This window comes from Accipiter gentilis, chromosome 13, assembly GCF_929443795.1.
Source record: "Accipiter gentilis chromosome 13, bAccGen1.1, whole genome shotgun sequence".
Lineage (NCBI taxonomy): Eukaryota > Metazoa > Chordata > Aves > Accipitriformes > Accipitridae > Astur > Astur gentilis.
In genome coordinates, this window is record NC_064892.1 from 34,111,795 (window position 1) to 34,132,164 (window position 20,370).

At 43.0% G+C, this 20,370-nt stretch overlaps 1 protein-coding gene across 1 annotated transcript; it reads left to right on the top strand.

The window, feature by feature from the left end:
* Nucleotides 1–325: 325 nt before the first annotated feature.
* On the top strand, nt 326–19,652 carry LOC126045160 (phosphatidylinositol 3,4,5-trisphosphate 3-phosphatase TPTE2-like). The gene is made up of 19 exons (XM_049815870.1): nt 326–349; nt 853–926; nt 2,976–3,053; nt 5,353–5,400; nt 6,127–6,285; nt 6,695–6,814; nt 9,248–9,347; nt 10,178–10,241; nt 10,770–10,834; nt 11,419–11,479; nt 12,388–12,469; nt 12,552–12,640; nt 13,895–13,956; nt 14,915–14,995; nt 16,061–16,166; nt 16,792–16,889; nt 17,266–17,361; nt 17,856–17,926; nt 19,476–19,652. The coding sequence occupies exons 2-19, from the start codon at nt 877–879 to the stop codon at nt 19,576–19,578; spliced, it is 1,533 nt and encodes a 510-aa protein (XP_049671827.1). The 5' UTR covers nt 326–349; nt 853–876; the 3' UTR covers nt 19,579–19,652.
* Nucleotides 19,653–20,370: the final 718 nt, after the last annotated feature.

Sequence of the window (20,370 nt, forward strand, 5' to 3'; positions counted from 1 at the left end):
CGGTCCCCCCGAGGCGCCCGGGCCCGCCGCCCGCCGCTAAGGGCGAGGTGCCGGGCCGCCGGTGCCGGGAAGCGGCGGCGGCGGGGCCCGTCGCCATGGCAGCGGGCGGTCCCGTCCCGCCCGGGCCGGCCCCGGCCCAGGTGCAGCCGTGCGGCGCCGCCGGCTCATTTAGCCGCGGCCCCGGGGCCGGGGCAGCTGAGGTGTGTTCGTGCTCCGCGGCTCGGCCTCGCCTCAGCGGGTCTCTGCGGGCCGGGGCGGGGTGAGGGGAGGCGGGAGAGCGGCCCTCAGGAAGTTTAACGCCGCTTTCCGCTGAGGCCGCGGAGCGCCGGGGGTGGGCGGCCGCGCTGAGGTGAGGGCGGCGGCGGCGGCGGCGGCGGGAGAGGGGAGAGAGCTGCCCGGGGGGTCGGGGCCGCAGGCTGCGTGTGGTGGAAGGGAGCGGAGGAGCCGGCGTGGGGCCGCTCCCCGTGGAGCCGCAGCCCGTGGGGCCGCTCGCCGGGGTCCGCAGCCCCGGCTCGCTGGGGCCTCGTCCCGCCCGGAGGTGCCGGCTGGGGCTCGGCTGCGCTCCCTGGCTTTGGAGCGGGGGAAGGTGCTTCGTCGTGAGGTGAAGGTGCTGTTTCGGAGGGATTGTCGCTGTGGCACGTTAGGGGTGGGCAAAAAAAACCCTTCATGGCGCTGACTCTCGTTAGCCTCATAGGTGAAGATTGTGCTTTGTCAGCTGGGGGGGGGGGGGGGACGGACACACGACACTAGTCGAAAATGTCTGCTGGTAACGTGTGAGGCTGCTGCTGTAGGACGCTGGTATTCGCCGTTTCTCGTACTGATACCTCTTTAACTCGGTGTGCTTCTCCTAAGACCAGCAGAGCCACACCAGGCAAAATGACAACCGTGAAGTATGAACAAGGGGCAGAGCTGACAGGAGCGTCCAGGTGAGTGGAACGAACCGCACCAGGGTGCGGGTCTGGGGTTGAAGTGTGCTGTGTGAGTCAGTCCCCTGTCTAGAGCGTCTTAGTGCTTTAAATCTAACGAAGAGAATAATGATGGAGTGCTTGAAGCTTACACAGCGTACAGTCTTTGTATTCCCCCCCCCCCCCCCTCCTAAAATGCTGTTGTCTGTGAGGTACGATATCTCTGAGAGAAATGTGCTGTTGTGATTGGCTTCTAACAAGCACTTAAGAACTAGCTGAGACGTACAGAGTACCCAGCTCTGGTATAATAAGCTCGTGGCAGTAAAGTCAGCTCTCTTCTAGCCTCCAGAAGCACTGTCAAGCTCTCCTGTAGAAGAAGATGCTCTTGCTCTGCTCTCCTTAAAAGCCTCAAGTCTGAAGTTCAGAGTGTGGGGGGAGGAAATGGGTTGTCCTAGCCTATCCTCATTTTCTTCTCTTCTACCCCAGCAGTCAAAGACTAGATGTAGTAGCTGTGGCAGAGACCTTGTTCCAGCTTGGACAACAAGTAGATGTAGAGGAAAACAAAACTCCCTCTGAGGAAAGCATTATCTAGAACTGAATTTTTGTGTGAGAGCACAGTGGAAATAATGTACTCAGACTTGACTGCTGTTTTCTTTTTGTGCTAAAGATTGGCTTCCTAACCCAAAACACAACTGTTGCTCGTTCTTATTTTGGCTTATTTTAATCACAATAGAGGATAAGAAGGTGGCATTTGGTAACCTTCATGTGTCTACAAGTATAAGCAAGTGGCGAGCAACAAAACTGCTGTAGCAGCAGCAACCTGCTTTAATAAGTGAACCATTTCAGCTGTACATTAAGTGGAAACTCCCAAGTGAATATCCCATAAGAATAGCTGCGAAGCAAAGTTGAATGGCCATACATCACTAGAGCTTTGCTTCAGTTCTGGGAACAAAGTTGCAGTTACCGGTGTCTGGAGATACTGGAGCTGGAAAATTAGCTTTAAATAACAAAATTGTTGCAGGAGGGGAAATCATTCCTCTCTTCAGCCTGATACTGAGTGCAGGTGGTGAACGTACTGGTTGTTGCTGACACTGTAGGAAATGTATCATTTATCTTGTTGCTTAAAAGGGGGTTAGCCCACACTGCAGAAGCAGTGCTGGCGCATGGGTCTGTTGTGGAGGATGAAGAATACTTGGATCCTCTGAGTTGCTACACTAATGCTTCAAACATGCTAAATTGCCTCAATATTGAATATGCATATGTAGCTGCTCCTGCCCAAGAAGCAATGATGCCAGAGGCAGACCCACAGCAACACTGTGGCTGTGCTATTATGCAGTACAGTATTTCTGTGGAGAAGGCTGAATTAGAAACCCCTGGCTTTGGATGTTATCCTTTATGTTCTCTGAAGTCATGTGGCCTTCAGAGCTTCTCAGGTGGCTGAACAAAAACTTGATCTAAAGAGACCCTTTTAAGGAAATTATGGCAAGCAGCCACTACCCCCAAAAAATGCTGTTCTAGCACTAGCTCAGCTGCTGCTGCTCTGGTCTTCCAGTTTCCGGTCTCGTATCCTGCTCTGCACAAAAACATCTCTGTGCTGTGGCTTTTCCTGGTGAAAACATTAATTCTCTGAACAAGTGGTTTACTGTAATAGCTTTAATGTCACCTGGACTCTCTGAAGCAATTTTGCATATACATGTTTCCAGCACTTCCAGAGTCTGGACTGGACTGTTAAGTCCTCAGCAGACTCTTGGATGCCCTGCTTCAAAGCTCTTTATCTGACTGTTGAACACATCTGTTCCCTTCCTCCCCCAAAAGAGAAACTTCTGAGAGTTGGATTGCTAATGGGAACTAGGTCGCTACAAGCCAAGGGGTTCTGCTCTGCCAATGTATGTGAAGTCTGTCTTTCTCTGGTACTGTGCCTGTGCTCTGGCCCAGGCTGCTGCTCACTGCTCAGCTGACAGTTAATATTCTTTTCTCTGGGGCAATCAAGGGTAGCAATGTATAAAGTTGACATCTTTATACAAAGTCACATCTTTGAACAGTATGTGACTTGTGTTATTCCTTTGCCAGCTCTCCAACAGCAGAAGAGCCCACAGTGAAGATTGATGATGGTCGTGATGAGGATAATGAACCAGACAGCTGTTTCAAGTAAGCTAATGTTACACTAAATGCCTTGCTCGCCCCAATAGGTGGAAACTTTTGGGCCAAAATAAGAAGGCGGATGGCCTGCTGAAGTAGAGATAAGCTCAGTAAATCACTTGATATTGACATTTGTTCTAGCACATAATAAAGACAAGTAAGTTCAGGAAGCTTTATGTCTCTAGAGATGAAAGTGTAGCTTGTTCTCGGGTTAGAAGTCCATCATATTATGGAGAATGTGTATGCAAACTGCATTGATTAAACTTTCCCAAAGCAGTGAGTTTGGGAGAGCACAGAAGAACAAATGCTGGTAAGAAAATGAGGTGAATGAGTATCTGGGGCAAATGATAAGCATCATGCCCTCATCAAGACTAAATTTTCTGAACTTGCTAGTGATTAACTTCATTCTTGAAATAGTTATTTTCTAACAGTGTTTAGCTCTGCTCTTGTCACCAGATTACTAACTCGACTAGTGTACTTATTCAAGCCAGTGACAAGTAAATAAACTTGTGTCTCTGTTCCTGCAGCTCAAGAACAGAAAGATTAAGCCTGTTATCTCAGTTCTTCTATGCGACAACATGTCTTTCTAGAATTCAGAAGTTGGCATTTACAAATGCATTTCATGAAGGCTTTCAGCTAAGTATGTGAACAAATATGCCATGTTCTCTTCAACTGATTTAAGATGTTGGCAGGCCAAATTGGAGTGGTGTGCATACATTTCAGTCTTTAGTGCACCTAATAAAGGTATTTGTCCTTAGACTGTGGAAGCTGAAGTCTTGGTGTGCCTACTACATTTGCATTGTAGGATTGACTGGGCAAAGACACAGACCAACAAACTGTTAGTGTAATTATTGCAGTGTTTCCTTAGACATTAGACACTCAAATGCAAGGAGAACCTCTTATATGCTAGGCTGCCTTCGAGACAAGACCTGTTATTACATTCTTAACTTCCATGGGAAAAGTGGGTTCTACAATCTAAGTAGCTCCTTCCTGCTTAAGGATGCAGATGTTTGTTGGTTAGACATTGCTTCTTAGTTTGAAGTATGAGCCTAATAAGAAGTGTAGGTTAATTCAGTAGGCTTCCTAATCACTTCAGAGATATCTAGCTTTGTCTTAAACTGAGTTATTGAGGTGTTAAGGATATGCACCAAGTGAAATGCAATGCTCAAGTTACCCTAGAGGAAACAAGTAGCTCAGACAGGATCACTGGGGTGCAATATGCATTATTGAGCTGACAAAGACTTCCTGTAACAGTGGTATCTCTAATGGTGTTGGGGAGGGGAAGTGTAGTAACTGTATATAACGGGAAACATAGGGTAGGTATGCGAACAATACAAAAGGAATCTACCAGTACTTTTTGTCAGTATCTCGGAGCTTTTGTTAGGTCCTATTGTTAGTGATATACTTGGAGAAGGTGTTTTCTTTCAAGTCTCTAAGAAAAAACTCAGTGCTTACAGTAGTTAAGTAATCCCAAGATTACTTAACAGACTGGCAGTCTTTTTTCAGACTGTCAGAACTTGGGGCTTGCAGATAGTTGCTTCTACCTTAGTTCTTGGTGTAGCCTAAAGAGACTTTCAACTAGTGAGATAGTTAAACAAAGGCCTAGCTTTAAACCAGAAGGCTTAAAGCATACCAAAGAGGCAACAAATAATCTTCTGTAACTGGAGCTGGAACCCTGCTAGGGCTGGAGATAACTCTCACAATTGGAAGAATTTAGCTTCAGTAACTCATTTTCTTAAAAGGCACTTGAGTCTTCAATCTGAAAGCCAAACCAATTTTTCCTTTTAAAGGCAGAAGAGGGATTTTTCTTCATCTGTTCCAAGAGCACAGAAGCAGTAGTGGAGCTATTAACAAGTGCAGCTTTTTCCAGGCCTGGGGAAAAAAAAATTATCTTCCGATACAATAGGTGTAGTATCTTGAACAAGATACCTTAAGAGATGTTTATGCTTTAATTTCCCTATTGACCAATAGCTATTATATAAGCCTGCTTCTTAAAGCCTATAACTGGGCATTAAGCCAAATTTCTCGTGTCACTGGAATTGTAACACTGAATAGTGTTGTGCATAAGTACATACTGCTGTACTTCTAGGGTCTGTAGCTGGTGAATGCTTTTTCTAATGAGTGGTAAAAGCATTGCTTTCAAGTACTGTCTTAACCTATATACTTCATGAATGCAACCAAATAATCTCCTCTTCAAGAAATTGCTACTATACAGAATTCTAAACCCAAAAGAATGCAACAGTGCTCTTGTGGCTAATACCAGTAACAAAATGTCACTTGTCTTGATGGCCGTTCTCTTCTCTTGCAGTGCAATTAAGAGAAGAATTTCTCCGTTTGTGATGTCATTTGGATTCAGGTAAAAGGTCATGATTGTAATGATATGGTCAGGGTAGAAATGGTCCTCATTTCTGGTGTGAGAACTTGGAGAGTTCCTTGAACAGCAGTGACTCCAGCCTGCTCTGTCTGGAAAGTACTGAATTGCCTATCACCCCCAGAAAGTGTGACTTGAGAAAAGTACTTTGATTGAGAAAGAAGTCTTAAACAGATATGACTACATTGTTCAAGGAGACCTGAAAGTCAGAACTGTAAATGCTGTTGACTTGGATAAAAGCTCTTTAATGGCTTACTCCAGGCTGTGGCAGCCTTTGAACAACTAGTTGGTCAGTTGTATGTACTCTAGGTGCTGGAGCAAGGTAACCCATTAAAGAAAGCTATTTTTAAGGGGCTACACCAAGTTGTGAGTGGGAAGGAAGGTGAGTAAGCCAAAAGACAGCACTGACACTTGTGTGCCTTAAAGCATTCAGGTTTGTATCACTTCTAGGTACCAGTGGAATTATAGGTTAATAACTACAGCTGAGTCTGTGGTAGATATACAGTTCCACATGGATGACATATTCTGTGCAGATCACTTAAAAAATGTAATTTGAATCCTTCAGCTGCTTATACAAACAGGCCTCAATCTGTATGTAAGAGAACACACTCTCGCTGGAAGAGCTGAAAACAAATCTGGGCTTGTGCTCTTCAGTCAATGTCAGCAAGTCATTCATATGTCTCAAGTTGACTTGTATTTTTCTTTTGGCAGAGTATTTGGAGTTGTACTTATCATTGTGGATATTGTAGTTGTGATTGTGGATCTGGCTATCAGTGAGAAGAAGGGAGTTAGAGAGATTCTTGAAGGCGTTTCCCTGGCAATAGCACTCTTCTTTCTCATCGATGTTCTCCTGAGGGTGTTTGTTGAAGGGTAAGTAAGACACTGACAAAAATTAAGTCAGTGTGGCAAGTCCTCAAGCTAGTAAGGATGTAATACTTTGGGCTTGGACAATGAACATGGATGCCCTGTAGGCTAATTCCCTGGTCATAGACAACGGCCACATCTTGGCTGTGTACATTGGCTGTTACCCTTCTATAGAACAATCTGTAAAGTGAGCACTTGGAAACTGCATTTGCTGGAAACAGCTTTGCTGTGACTTACCTGTGTAGGCCAGGTGTAAGATTACTTTCTTAGTGAGACTTCAGTGCTTAGTGTTAAGAACTACTTCAGGAGAGCTTGTCTCTAGCAGTAGCTCTGTATAGGTGATTCTTTTCCTGAAGATGTATTTCAGTCTTTGCTATCCCTATGGACATCTGTCTAAAACTCTCCTTTGTTTCAGCTTCAAGAACTATTTCCAGTCCAAACTGAATATTTTGGATGCATTCATAGTGGTGGGGACCCTGTTAATTAACATGACGTACTCCTTCTCAGACCTTGCCGCAGCAGATCAGATACCGAGGTAAGAATGGTATGGCAGCTGTTAAATGTGATCTCTTTTCTTGATAGTCTTTCAAGAATTTTCTTGGGCACCTCTAAGCTAGATGTGTGCATACTAGATCATGAATATGGCAGTGATAGTATTTCATGGTACAGACTAATGAAGGATAGAGACACCTAACTTTGGTCTACAGTTATGCTATAGACTGTCCCTGTCTCGAAGGCAGAGATGATCTAAACATATCACTTGGGGTAATTAAAAGTGAATAGTGAGGCCATCAGATGCTGTAACTCAAGCATTTTTTGGACAGAAGGTGTGCAGCAGCCCTGATAGAGAGAAGAGTCTGAAGGTCAGAAAGAAGAGTTGGATTATAATAGCAAATGGAACAGACAGCTGAGGGAGGATCTCTGTCTAATGGATCTTGAAATAGAAAGAGCTGCCACGTTGTCTTGTTTCCTCCACCTTGCTGTCCCAAAAGCCCCATGGTAACATGTGTTGGATTTTTCAGCCATGCCTTGGGGAGGGGAAACATGCTGTTCATGTGCATAAATTAAAGTCATATTTCCATCTGATTTCTGTAGCTTGATCAGATGATAACCTGTGAGAGGAATCCATTCTTGATGGAGACAGAACTACAACTAAGATTATTTTATCTGCACTAGGTTTGAATTAGTGAAACTTGCTTGCATCAGCCAGGGAAAGAAGTTGAGCTTGTTTTTTTTAAAAAAAAAAAAAAATCACCCTCACAATTCAACTGGCTACTGGGTACACGGGGGTAAACATTCTTCTAGAAACAACCAACTCAAAGTCTAGTTATTGAAGAATCCAGAGTTGGACAAACATCTGGAATTACTAGTCATCTCTTCAAATGCCAGCTAAACTCAGGTTTCAAAAAGTAGAACTGCCAAAGGAATAGCTTTTGCAGCCTCGGAATCATAAAAGGCTGTTTCCTTCTAGGTCTTTTTAAACATTAAATGGAATTTAATAATTACTTCCCATCTCTCTGGCCACATTTTTCTAAAGCAGCTTTCATCTTATGGCAGCATCCATTTACAGGCAGGAGAAATGGCACTGTGACAGGGTAATCTGCACTGCTATCTTTACTAGGCTATGTTAGTAGTAGGCTTGATCCTGCACTGACCCATCTTGTTGTAGATTGGTGTGTGCAAGTGCCTTGTATTCTGACTTGCTGAAGCTGGTGGGGATTTAGAATAGGTTTTTGGGTCACATAAAAAGGAGATCACACTGATGCTCTCAGAAGGTACTGACCTGGGACCTACCATCTCACCCATACAATCCTTAAGGCCCTCTGTAAGGCTTCTCTTGGTCAGAAGCGGACTGAAGCACCCTTAACAAAATTATACTACCTGGTACTAGATGATACCTCAGACTTGGCCAAATCACAGATCTTGAGATGAGATGGTCTTCCTGCCTAACATTCCAGTAGTGTCTGCACAATCCAACTAATTCCCAGTAGCTTACCTGGGGTTTATCACTTTTCTTTTGTCATAGACCTTCCTCAAGAAGCAGATGGCAGTCTTAAAGCACCTGGTAAATCTCAGAATAATTAGAATCTGAGCAGCATTTTGTGGATGAGAGTGTATATGTGACAAGTGAAATTTTGGTGGCAGTCCACAGATGACTAAGCTCTACATCAGTGGAGAGCAGACTGGCTTCAACTGCAGGTCATGGGTTAATGTTTCCATAATATTTGTCCCCCTTACTGTAGGTATCCCCTTACTGTAGGTATTCACCAAGGTTTTTACTTAAGCGTATCAGGACCTGAAATACGTGCATGTGCTCCTTAAAAGTATATGCTCACATATGTCCTTAAGGAATGATTGTTAGTTTGCCCTAGTCCCTAAGGGTATGTAAAAGCAGCTGCCCCTGTTCAGTTGTTCCAGTAGAACCACTCACATAAGCATCTTGCGTGCTTCAAAGTTCAACAGCAGTTCAAAGTTCCTCAAACCAAATCATCTGCTCAGGTTGCTGAATGATTAAACACAGGGTTTATACTGATCTGTTCTCAGGTTTCTTAATCAAGGCATGATGTATATAGCCTGTCTAACTTCTCTTTTCAGCTATTTTTCAGGTGACTACTTGCACTTAAATGTATACTTGAGAACAAGCTTCAAGGAACAAGAATTTGGGCTTGATAACATAGGTAGTGTTGTTGCTTGCTGGGCCTGTGAAAGTCTGTTTGAGCAGGTAGCAGGTTTCCTAGTTCCATTAGCTTTTCAGAACATGTACTTCTGAAAAAAAAAAAACCTCAATAAAACCATGGTATTCTTCAAGCATAGTATTCTTTCTCCAAAATCAGCCGAAAAGTCCTAGTTTAGGATATGAAACAAAGGTTTAAACTGTCTCTGAAACAGCTTTTTAAATACCTTTGAGCTTTGCATCTAAGTTTAATTGTGTTCATTTTCTTTCATGGTGAATCTGACTCTCATCTAGAATGGTGACTCTCCTCCGAGTTCTGAGAATTATCATCTTAATAAGAATATTTCGCCTGGCTTCACAGAAGAAGCAACTTGAAGTGGTGACCAGGAGAATGGTAAGTTGGCCTCTTCATATATCTAGGCTACTATTACTGTTTCCAGCTCTCTCTCCAGGCTACCATCAATAGTGAGTAGCAAGACTGCCCACAGCCTGTTGGTCTGCAACTGGTAATATTGCCCAAGCAGCATGTCTATCTGTCCCTGACAGGGTACTGGAGTTTTGCCTCCAACTTCAGTATAGCTAATAATTCTTAACTTTGCTTAAGTAAGCAGTAACTTGACCTGGAAGGCCAGCGTATCAAAGTGATTGCAACACCACCATGTGTCTCAATTGATAATTTCTAGTTTGTGTGGTACATAGGCTGCTTTCCCTCACATGGGGGAGGATAGGAATGTTAATGCTTCTGGTGCTTATTCCAGGTGAAAGCAAAACAACCTAGCTGTTGAAGCCCTATCCATTGTAAATGCTTCTTCTTTTTTTCATCAGGGGCACTAAACTGGTACTCGAAGCTTCAAGTATGTCCTCTTGCTCAGGAATAAGCAGTCTTGGTTATGCTGCCCTTAACTACTTCCTTCCCTCTGCCCCCAGCCACTCAAACAGCAATGACAGATTCATGCTGTAGTCTGCAAAGAATCTGCAGTGTTCTTTCCACTAGAATAAACTTTGATGCTTCAGGGTAAAATTTCTGTATGGAGCTTCTACCTAAAATCTAACACAATAAATGTTATTCTTGGCTAATGCTGTGAACTTTGCTATAGCAAAACGAGGCTTTGCTACTCATGACTGAAGTTCAGAGTCTAGATGGTTGGTTTTTCCTAGTAACAGGCAACTCTTGTTGATCTTTGGCATTCCTTTGGAAGACTAACTCTACACTTCTTTTGGCAGGTCTCTGAAAACAAAAGGCGTTATATGAAAGATGGCTTTGATCTGGATCTCACTTATGTTACTGGTGTGTAGAAGCAAATGATACTTTGCTGCATGTTACATCCTGCTAACACTAGTTATTTAGTTAAGTGCTTGACGTGAAATACAGGCAATGTTTTAGACTAATGAAACTTTAGTCTGAACTCAAAGCAGGCCTACTCCTTTTCTGTGGCATTTTGAAATATGGATTCCTGACTCTGACACTTGTTCTCAAGTGGGAACCTCTGGGAGAGAGGTTGTACATTCTGTATGTTATGATGGAAATTCTCCTGAGGCCTAGGGAGCCAGAGCTGAGACACTGTTGACTAACTCATAGTATTTTTGTCTGCAATTCTGTAGAGACTGACACTTAATGGTAGCTGATGCTTCAGGAAGCTTTATTCTCCTACTCTAGCTATACTAAATGCAGAAGAAAAGCTCTCAGAAATGGGTAGGTGGTTCTTATAATTAGGGTAGAAACAAGCTGTTTCATAATGATATTGCTCTCAATCACGTAGTTCCTACATGTGGGGAGGGTTCCCCCTGTTATTTCTGATTGTTCTCTTTTCCACAGATCGCATTATTGCAATGTCATTTCCATCTTCTGGGAAGCAGTCTTTCTACAGGAACCCAATTGAGGTAAAAATCTGTCATTTATCAAGTTCAGTATTTCTGAATGCTGTTTTACTTCTAGGCTCCCACTAATCTGCCTGTGGACTAGATTGTCAGGTCAGTCCTAGTCTTACTGTCTTGGCTGGTTGGAATGACTAAATGGTGGTCTCCACTGTGCTGCACCACTTGTGTTGTAGTCTCTTAGCTAAGCCTAGTGGGATGTATCTGGCACTGTGTACAAACTGGTGCTCTGATGCTCCCGTTTCTTGGGAATGCTTCAGAGAACCAAGTCAGTTCTGTGCCAGAATAGTAATAGTACAAGCAAGAACTGTATATTTGTCTAAATAAAGATGTTTAAAAGGTCTGCATTAATGCCCTTTAGAGCTATGCTGCCTGATATTGTGGAAACATATGTAGGGCAGGGAAGATAGTTGCAGTAGAACTTTTATTCCAGACAAGAACCTGAGCTATTGGCCTGGGAAGGCTTGCTGTCCCAGGGCTGTTGATGAACAGCAGTCACTGACCCTGCTTGGGGATGGGGGATGAGGTGGTAGTGGAAATAAGGAGTAGAGCACCAACTACTCTGAACTTGTATCTTGCTATTGCTTTAGGAAGTTGCAAGATTTTTGGACACCAAACATGCAGACCACTATAAAGTCTACAATCTCTGCAGTAAGTATGTTTAGCTGGTGACTGTATTGAAATACTGCTAAACAGAAAAACATGTCTTCAAGGTATGCTGGTGGCAATACCAGATCTCCAAGAATTTAGTCTGTCAAAAGTGCACAGCTGTCTCTGACTACCTTCCGTCCTGAATGTGGCTATTGACTTTGAGCATCTAATGTATTGTACCAAAGTTTGCAAAGAAGATACTTGGATGCCTTGCAGTTTAGACTCCCTTGCTCATGCTGAATAATTGCTTAAATGTTCCAAAACTCTTACTAAAGAAGTGGAAAACTAAACCTGGGCTGAAACTTGGGGTGATGTTGGAGGTTTTTTCTAATGAAGGCTGAGAAGAGAGGTGAATGAATAGTTAAAGGCTCTTCTGTTTAGAAATGCCTAAAACAATGAAAAACACTTTAGGAATAACTGTCCTGTTGGTTTCTGCTTCCATAGTAGAGCATCAGAGCTGGAAGCAGACAAGATATAATACAGAAGCATTGATACTGAAGTCCTGAAAAAGTAAAACTGTGCTCTAGGTAGTGGAGGGATAGGTGAGGGGTCACAGATGAGGAGTGTGATATTTAGCAGCTCCTTACCACTTTGTAGCTGCATGTTGCTGTGGCTGACCCTGACAGTACATCAGAACATTAACTTTCAGATCCCTAAATAACTTGTATGGAAAGGAATGGCCATCTGGGCCTGGAGGTGAATTCTCACTTAAGTGAGAAGTGTGAAACTAGAAGTTAAGCAAGCATGGTTTTAGCCAAATTACCTCATAGTTTTTCTACTTTGATCTGTCTATTTTTACTACTGTACTTTAAAAACTAGTATATACTCAGACCAGCAGTTGTGTGTCACAAGCCACTTGTTGCAAGTCTATTCCCTTTACTGTCATAACACCAGATCTTTCCTTGTAGGTGAAAAAGGCTATGACCCCAAGTACTTCCACTACAGGGTGGAAAGGATCTTTATTGATGACCACAATGTCCCAGCGCTACAGTGAGTCTTGTCAAGAAATACATACATCGTGATAGTGGATCAAAGCAAATGCCCACATAGAACTATCTTCCCTCTTATCTAGGGACATGCTGAAATTCACTGCCAGTGTCCGTGAATGGATGAGTCAAGATGAAAAGAACATCATAGCAATTCACTGTAAAGGAGGCAAAGGTAGGACGACTCGTGTAGTAGTCTGTGTATGCTACAAATCACGCTATTCTTATCATGCCTTCTTTGATGTTAGTATGGCCTTAAGTCATAGCATGAGATGGGTTTAGAGTGTAACGTCACAAATTCCGCAGACAGCGTGATGATTAGCAACAGTATAGTGCTGTGTGTTTAGTATTACACAACCCCATTTCTCAATAGCCCAGATCTGCTCTCTTAAGAACCAATGTCATCTTAGATTAAAATGGTCTTCAGTAACTTCCAGCTGTCCTGACAGCAGTCCCCCAGGGGAGGCCGGGGATAGGGAGGTACTAAAACTGCTACTGTCAAAAGTGTTAAGCTGCTGCTTTGGCTCCCTGGCAGCCAGTCACCCACACTGAATATCCTGCACTGTAATATACCTCAAGCTTTTCAATTTCTTGCAGTGGAAGCTGGAATGTTGTAGGTACTGCTGGGTCTTAAATTAAAATACATAAGGTATTAAGTCATAGAGTGCAATGTAGTCTTATGGGGACAGGCTAGTCAAAGCTACTGCATGTGAGCTGACCTGTGGGTGCTATCCACAACCTGTAGTAGTGCGGGAGCTGTTGGAAGTGCATAGTAACTGTGCAAATAAGCCAAATTTCCTTGCAAACATCTGCCACATCTTTAGCTGCCTGCTGTTACTACTGCAAATACTTGGCTTAAACCAGGTGGTTACTTAACACAAAGGCAGCTCTTTCCCCTGCTTGGAACCATAGCTTAAAAGGTTTTGCAGAACTGAACACTGAAACTACCTGCAGGCCAAAACTAGCTTGAACAAGTGTAGGGAGGGGTGACTGGACCTCTTAGATATTAAATTCAAAACTGAGACTGTATTTGAGTTTTTGTGGTAGCAGTCTTGATGTCGTCTTAGTAGGGTTGGAGGGGAAAAGTTGGAGCAGAGAAGTAAGTCTTGAGACTTAGATTGTAGGCAAGTGCGAGTCTATAACCTAATCTAGCAGTGTGTACTTGACTGTATCCTCTGCTAAATAGAGTATGCAGCTTCCTAAGTATCTCTAGGAATACTACAAAGACATGTGGGGACTGCTTTCAAGGAGCATGTTAAACTGCAGTATCTTGTCTTCAACTCATTCTTCCCAGAAATACAGGCACTTAACTACTCTAGTGTCACTTACTCCTGTTATGTCTTCTATTTCAAAAGTTATAACTTCATCTTCACAAAAATAAACCCAAACACCTTAACTCCTGTAGTTCAACCTGTCTCTTCTAATACAGGCAGGACTGGAACAATGGTCTGTACCTGGCTTATAGACAGTGACCAGTTTGAGAGTGCAAAGGTAAAAAACCTAGTGTTTCTTATTTGATTCTTCTAGTATTCAAAATGCCCCTTTAGAACCTACCTAATTGGTGAAATGCACTAATACTCTGCAAAAAGTCTGTACTGGAAAAAGGATACTGTGAACAACCTCTTTTACAAAAAAGTCCTTGCAAATCTTGCTACTATGTAAACTTCTTTCTGATGAAGACTATTCTTGATGAGGAAGAACTGGGAAAATAGAATTTAACAGGATACCAACTTTGAAGCACTTTTTTTTTTGGAGGCATAATAGACCTAGGATCTTGAGCAACGACTTTCTTAACTGTAGATGGCTTCTGAGCATGCTATACTAAAGACAGTGTCACTATTTAAGTGCAATTTTTTCTTCAACCTTCCTCCAAGTAGTGTGAGGGATCAAGAATTGTCTTGACTGCTGGCATTACAGCAAGAAGCCCTTCTAGGGAAAGGGAGAAAGATCAGCAAGTCCTGGCCAGGACAGATGCATGTGCTGCTCTAGTATCCCAGGTCTAGCATATCAGTCTGGAGAGCTAGGTTGCAGAAGGCCCAAGTCACTCACGGTACTCTGGCCAGAGTGTATATCTATTTAATCCCTTGTTTTACTCTGAGTTTGGTTTGTGACGACCTGAACTAATGTTCAGCTTGGTCTGCCACAGACCGCTTGAATATAGATGGTTCTAAAGCAATTGCTTAAAGCATATTGCTCTCCTCATTGAATGAGCTTTATTAGCACTCTTTCATGGATGACAGACTTGATATATCAGACTTCCTAATTAGTACTTTCTTATTCTAGTTGAAAGCCTCCTGTTAGAAGGTACCAAAACAAATATTGCATATTTTCACTTGCATTCTCTTATTAGAATTGACCAGTGTAATTCCAGTTTACTATCCCCTTCTCAGGAAGGGGAATGATGGTGGAATGAATGTATCTTAACCCTTGAAACTTTTTTCCTACGTAGGAAAGTTTGGACTACTTTGGGGAGAGAAGAACTGATAGAAGCACAAGTACCAAGTTTCAAGGAGTTGAAACTCCTTCCCAGGTAAGCTTGAGCAGGTCCAGCAACAGTGGCCAAACCAATACTGGCCTTGTGAGTGCTTATGCTACCCCACCTCCTCTGCCTTGTTTCAGAGATGTAGGTTCCTACCAATGCTTAACTCCTGAACTTTCTGTACTCTTTCTTTAAGTGTTGGAAGACTATCAGCTGGTAGGCTTGCACTGCATCATCCACCCCCTTCTGCTTTGTCCAAGCATATTCCTTAAGCCTTTCTCTGTTGTAATATAATCAAATCTGAATTATGGTATCTAAGATAACAGAATTGTTGAGATTAGGAGAGTTTTCAGTCCAACCCCACTGTTCAAGCAGGGTGAGCTAGAGCAGGCTGCCTAGGGCTGTGTGCAGTCAGGTCTAGAATATCTCCACAGACGGAGACTCCACAACCTCTCTGGGCAACCTGCTGCAGTGTTTGCCCATCCTCACAGGAGCATGATCCTCTAAGACAGTTGGTCTGCTTATCAAGGATGTACTGAAGCCTGCAGCCTGGCCTGGGGAGGGCCATGGCACTGCTGTGTCTCGGTGGAGGAATGCATCCTCTAGAGACTGCATTCACAAGGAAACACAAAACAAGTTATTGCCTCAGACCACAGTCTGGGGCTTTGCTCACTTCGATTCACTGTGTATGGTGAGATTCAGAGGTGTGAGATGAAGCTGGTGGCAGAGGTACTTTAGTTGCTGGTATAAAATAGAATGGAAGTACAGCTGTCCTTCAGAATGAGCATCTGAAAAAATGGAAATATCTTGTATATTTAAACATTCTGCCTGTTAAAAAGCTGCAATATAAAAGCTCCTCACTTCTTGCTGAACTAAAAAGTATGGAATTCTCAGAACGTGAAGTTTGAATACTGCTTAAAAATGTAGATGTTGAGTTTGCCTAGAGGATTGTTTGAACTTGGGAGGGTAAGGAGAACAAATGGCTACTTTCTTCTTAGATTTGGACTTAGAGCTAAGAACTTGGCAGAGAAGATTTATTTAATCCTACTTCTGCCTAGAATTAGTCTGTGTGGGGTACAGAAACTGTATAATGTGTCTGGGTTTTTTGCATTACAGAGTAGGTATGTTGGGTATTATGAGATCCTGAAAAACAAGTATAACTTGAAACTCCCACCAGAGAGGCAACTCAAAATAAAAAACCTCAAAATCCACTCCATACATGGTAAGAACTCTTGAATTTGGGCATTCCTCTGGTAATGGTTTCCTAGTACAGGTGGCTGATCTCTACTGTCTCTCTTGCTAAACCCATGATAGGAATGTAGACTTACTGGGATTTGAGAATTCAAATGACACAGTTAAAATATGATGAAGAGCATTTTGGAGTGCAATTGCCCCATGTGTTCTGTCACTTCCTGGGTGTCTGGTCAAATGGTGGCTCACATACAACCTGCTCTGTTTTGGGAAGGGAATCACTTTTCAAGTGAGATTAACTCCACATGTCAAGCTGGATCCACTAATGTTTCTCATTAGAGAATACCTGTTTCTGTACATATACACTGGTAACTTTGATAAAAGGCTGGAAGTTCAGCATGACTTGTTCAAGGGGACTTCAAACTGCTGTTCTTGTTCAGTCAGTGGAACTAGACTCTACATTACTCTGTTCCTGTTCCACTAGTAGGATTCACTGCTATTTCAAAGTACAGCTTTCAACCTCTGATTCTTGAGCTACCTTTAGGATTTGAGTTCTCTGAAGAATATATAGCAAGGCATTCTGGAGAGAACAGGATTGCACTTGGATTTCCAGCTAATGTATGTACTATGGTATAATGTCAACCCCTTCTTCCTAGGAGTTGGGAAAGGCAATGGAACTGATATGAAGGTGCAGATAATTGTGAGGAAGCAAGTTGTACTAGAATGTGTATGTGCCAGTCAAAGAAACTGCAAGGTGAGAGTACTATGAAATTGTGCCAGTTGAGTCACAGAAGCTGAAAGCTGACTTGCAGGTCAAAACTGTCTTCCTATAAAAGTTGAATACTGGACATAAAACTGTCTAAATGGACGCTGTAAATTCTGAGAGAATGAAAAAGCTAAGCTTTGCTAAATCACGGGAGAAGTAGTGGTAAAATAGTGAAATATTTCCCTAGAAATCAAATAAATGCAATAGCTCACTCTGACCTGAGCAGCTTAAATTGTTGGCTATTATTCTAGCACTGCTATTGTATTTGTATACCATGAATGAGTAGCTAGGTATTGTCATGAATTGGTCCCTTGTCTCTCTGCAGTAACTTTTCATAAAAGTAATATTTTATTCTGTTATCCAGCTCTTCTTTGATTCTGAAAGTGATTCTGTAGTCATTGGCTTGGAAGACAGCCCTGTTATAAGTGGTGATGTGAAAGTCAGATTTGAATCACATTCTGTAAGTACAACAGCATGAAGACCTTCACTTGAGTGTGAGGAGAGGCTGCAGTGCAAACTGCAGCTGGGCTGGCTGTGCTTTGTGGGGCAGAATCTGTTTTCCTCCCCAGTGACTCCTGCTGTGTGGTGTGGCCCCGCTGTAGCAGCTGTTATTCCACCCCTGTGCAGTGAGTGATGCAGCAAACATTGCTACATCAGTCTGTGCAGGCAGGGGAGGCATCTAGCTGTTCACACAGTACAACTAAGACATCTTAGTTGAGTAGCTGCTGCTTCTAACATGGGTCTCTTACTTAATGTGACCTAGTACTGAGTGACCTAGTCCTGAAATAACTTCAGTGAAAATAGTGATCTGGGTGTGGTATTGGGCTTTTCAAGTGTACTGACTGACACTGTAGCTTTGTAAACCAAACTACTGGGGACAGGTGGGTACTCTTGCTCTGCAAAAATTGAGTTATGCTGTCAAATGAAGTCCTTAAACAAGGCCTTTGTCTTTAGGTTCTCCCCAAAGGCTATGATGACTGCCCATTCTTCTTCTGGTTCAACACTTCCTTTATTGAAAATAACAGGTAAGTGATCATAGCAACTGCCTTCAGATCCTAACTTCCAGTGTTTGAACAGAGCTGAAAGTTCACATACATAGTACTGAAAGCTGACATAGCTTGCTGATCAGCCTGTCTTAGCTTCTTTGTGGGTGCTTCTCTCTGACTCTCAGTTGTAACTTGTGAGCAGGCAGTTGGCACACACCTGCTTGCACTGTGCCAAGTGTTTTAAACGTATGCGAGCTCTTTATCTTAATCAAGTTAATCCGTTGGACTCTTTCCTTGGCACTCTAGGCATTGTTAATGAACTTGAATTCAAAAAGATAATGCTAACTATTTAAACCTAAGGCAACTCTGCCATCCTCTACAGCATGGCTGACTGAGAGGCTGGAACTTGTTCAGTGGTTTAGCAGGCAAATATTAAGACCAGAGTTAGAGGTACCAATGCTTGGGATCCCAAAGAAAGGCTCTAACTTACTGCTATGCATGCTTTTGTTAAAATCAGACATTACTGTGGTTAGTTCTTGTTGAAACTAGAACTCCCAGTGGAGCTCCAGCCAGCAAAAGTTGGACTTGTCTGTCTCACTAGGGGAGTGATGTAGAAATGCAGAGACACGAGATCTGTGTCTTCTGTCTACTAAACTTGACAGATTTAGACAGAAGAACAGTGATCTTGATGTATGAGATCCTATTCCAGTCATGGAGAGAACAATAGTTGTAAGGATACAATTTTTAATTGATCCCATTAGAGCATGTGGAGAGATAGCTGTGAGTCTGTATTCATAACTCTAAATTTAATATGCTGAGCCAGCAATGCACCTTGCAGACTAGGTGCAGACATCTAGTTAGACCAAACCAGTGGCAGGAGAAATGTATGTCTGCTGTCTGACAGCCCTGCAGCAGTGCCATCTCAATGTTTTGCCCAAGTGCTTTGTTTCCTGCAGGGCTAGGGAGGATGCCCCACCAGACCTTCTCTTAAACACAGTTTAGTGGAGACTATCTCCACTTCTGGCCAGAGAATTCTGGTAGACCTCAGGTGGACTAGGTCTAATCAGAAGTGAAACAGCTGCTCAAGCAGTGCTCCTTTCTCTGTATCTCTAATTCAGCCATAGCTGATGTGCAGGTGCTGTTAAGTGATAACTAGACATGAATTTGGTAAGCGTTAGAAGTGGACAACATGCCTAATGAGCTTGACTGAGTACTGAATCAAACCCTTGGCGTTAGGAAGGTCAGTTATTAAATTCCTGTCACTTGCATAACCATTAGGAGGTCTTGAGCTGAAGGTAACACTAATTTTACTCTAACAGTCTTGCATTGTAGGGCTCTGGGGGGAAAAAAACAAACAAACAAAAAAAACCCAACAAAAAACCAACTCGCAAACCCATCAGGTTGATTGTGTGTGTTTCTCAGACTATGTCAGATCCAAAGCCCTGTGCAGGCATGGCTGATGTCTGTCTGAATTCAAGATCTGGGGCTATATTTAATATTGCAGGGCTGAGCCTGAAGTTCTCTTGGCTAGCTGAAAGTAAATGTATGTCTTGGGCTGTAAGATACACTACCAAATTTTGTCTTTCAGACTCTACCTTCCCAGGAATGAGCTGGATAACCCTCACAAGTCTAAAACATGGAAAGTCTATAGTGAGACATTTGCTGTGGAGGTGAACTTTACTGAACCATAAGGCAAAGCTGAAAGAAGGGAAATATGTAAAATTAATCTCTCTTCCTGGAGAATGTCTTGCTGCTTCAGTATAAAGTGAAGCAGTCTTATTTTGATGTACTTAATGTATTTCTGTGTAGATACTTCTCAAATAAACTTACATGAAGTTCTGTTGTGCAGAGCAATAACACTCTGAAGAGTTACTTAGCGTCAGCTGACTGTCATGTCATGTTACTGAGTTGTTGGATCCTTTGGAGCTTAGATGTCTCTACATACAGGTAATCCCTACTTTATTAATCCAAGACAAATGTCTGTCTTTAAGCAAGAGCATTAACCTGAGGGTGAATGGAGACCAGCAGTCTGCAGGAGACTGCTGGAAAAATCTGACACCCCTTTGCTCAACATCAGGGTTTTCCACAGGTCAGTAGAACATGGGAATCTGGAGGGAGGAGTAGTAATCTGGTGCAGGCAGACTAATGCTTCTTGAGTAGAAGTCTTGGTATTGAACCACTGTTCATCAGAAATCCGTGATGTAGGGTTCTGAGCAACACCTGGCCTGGGAGCTGACTGTGAGGGCTGCAGACTGCACAGGTGCTTTTCTGGCACTGTTCCTCCCTGTGGAGGGCTGAGATGGCACATTGGCTCATGAGTGTGCTAGCTGCCTGGGATCAGTTAGCCAGGCTTGCCTTAGTACCTGCATGTGATGGGTTTGATCTGTGCACTTGCTCCTTTGAGGTAATGCTGCAAATGCTCACTGACCCCTCTTGACCAAGGCCAAGATCTGTAATGCACAGACAATGCTTATTCTGCTTCC

Coding starts and splice junctions, on each gene's coding strand:
- LOC126045160 (XM_049815870.1), top strand. CDS start 877: ATGACAACCGTGAAGTATGAACAAGGGGCAGAGCTGACAGGAGCGTCC. Junction 3,054..5,352: donor GAACCAGACAGCTGTTTCAA/GTAAGCTAATGT, acceptor CTTCTCTTGCAG/TGCAATTAAGAGAAGAATTT. Junction 10,242..10,769: donor GGATCTCACTTATGTTACTG/GTGTGTAGAAGC, acceptor TCTTTTCCACAG/ATCGCATTATTGCAATGTCA.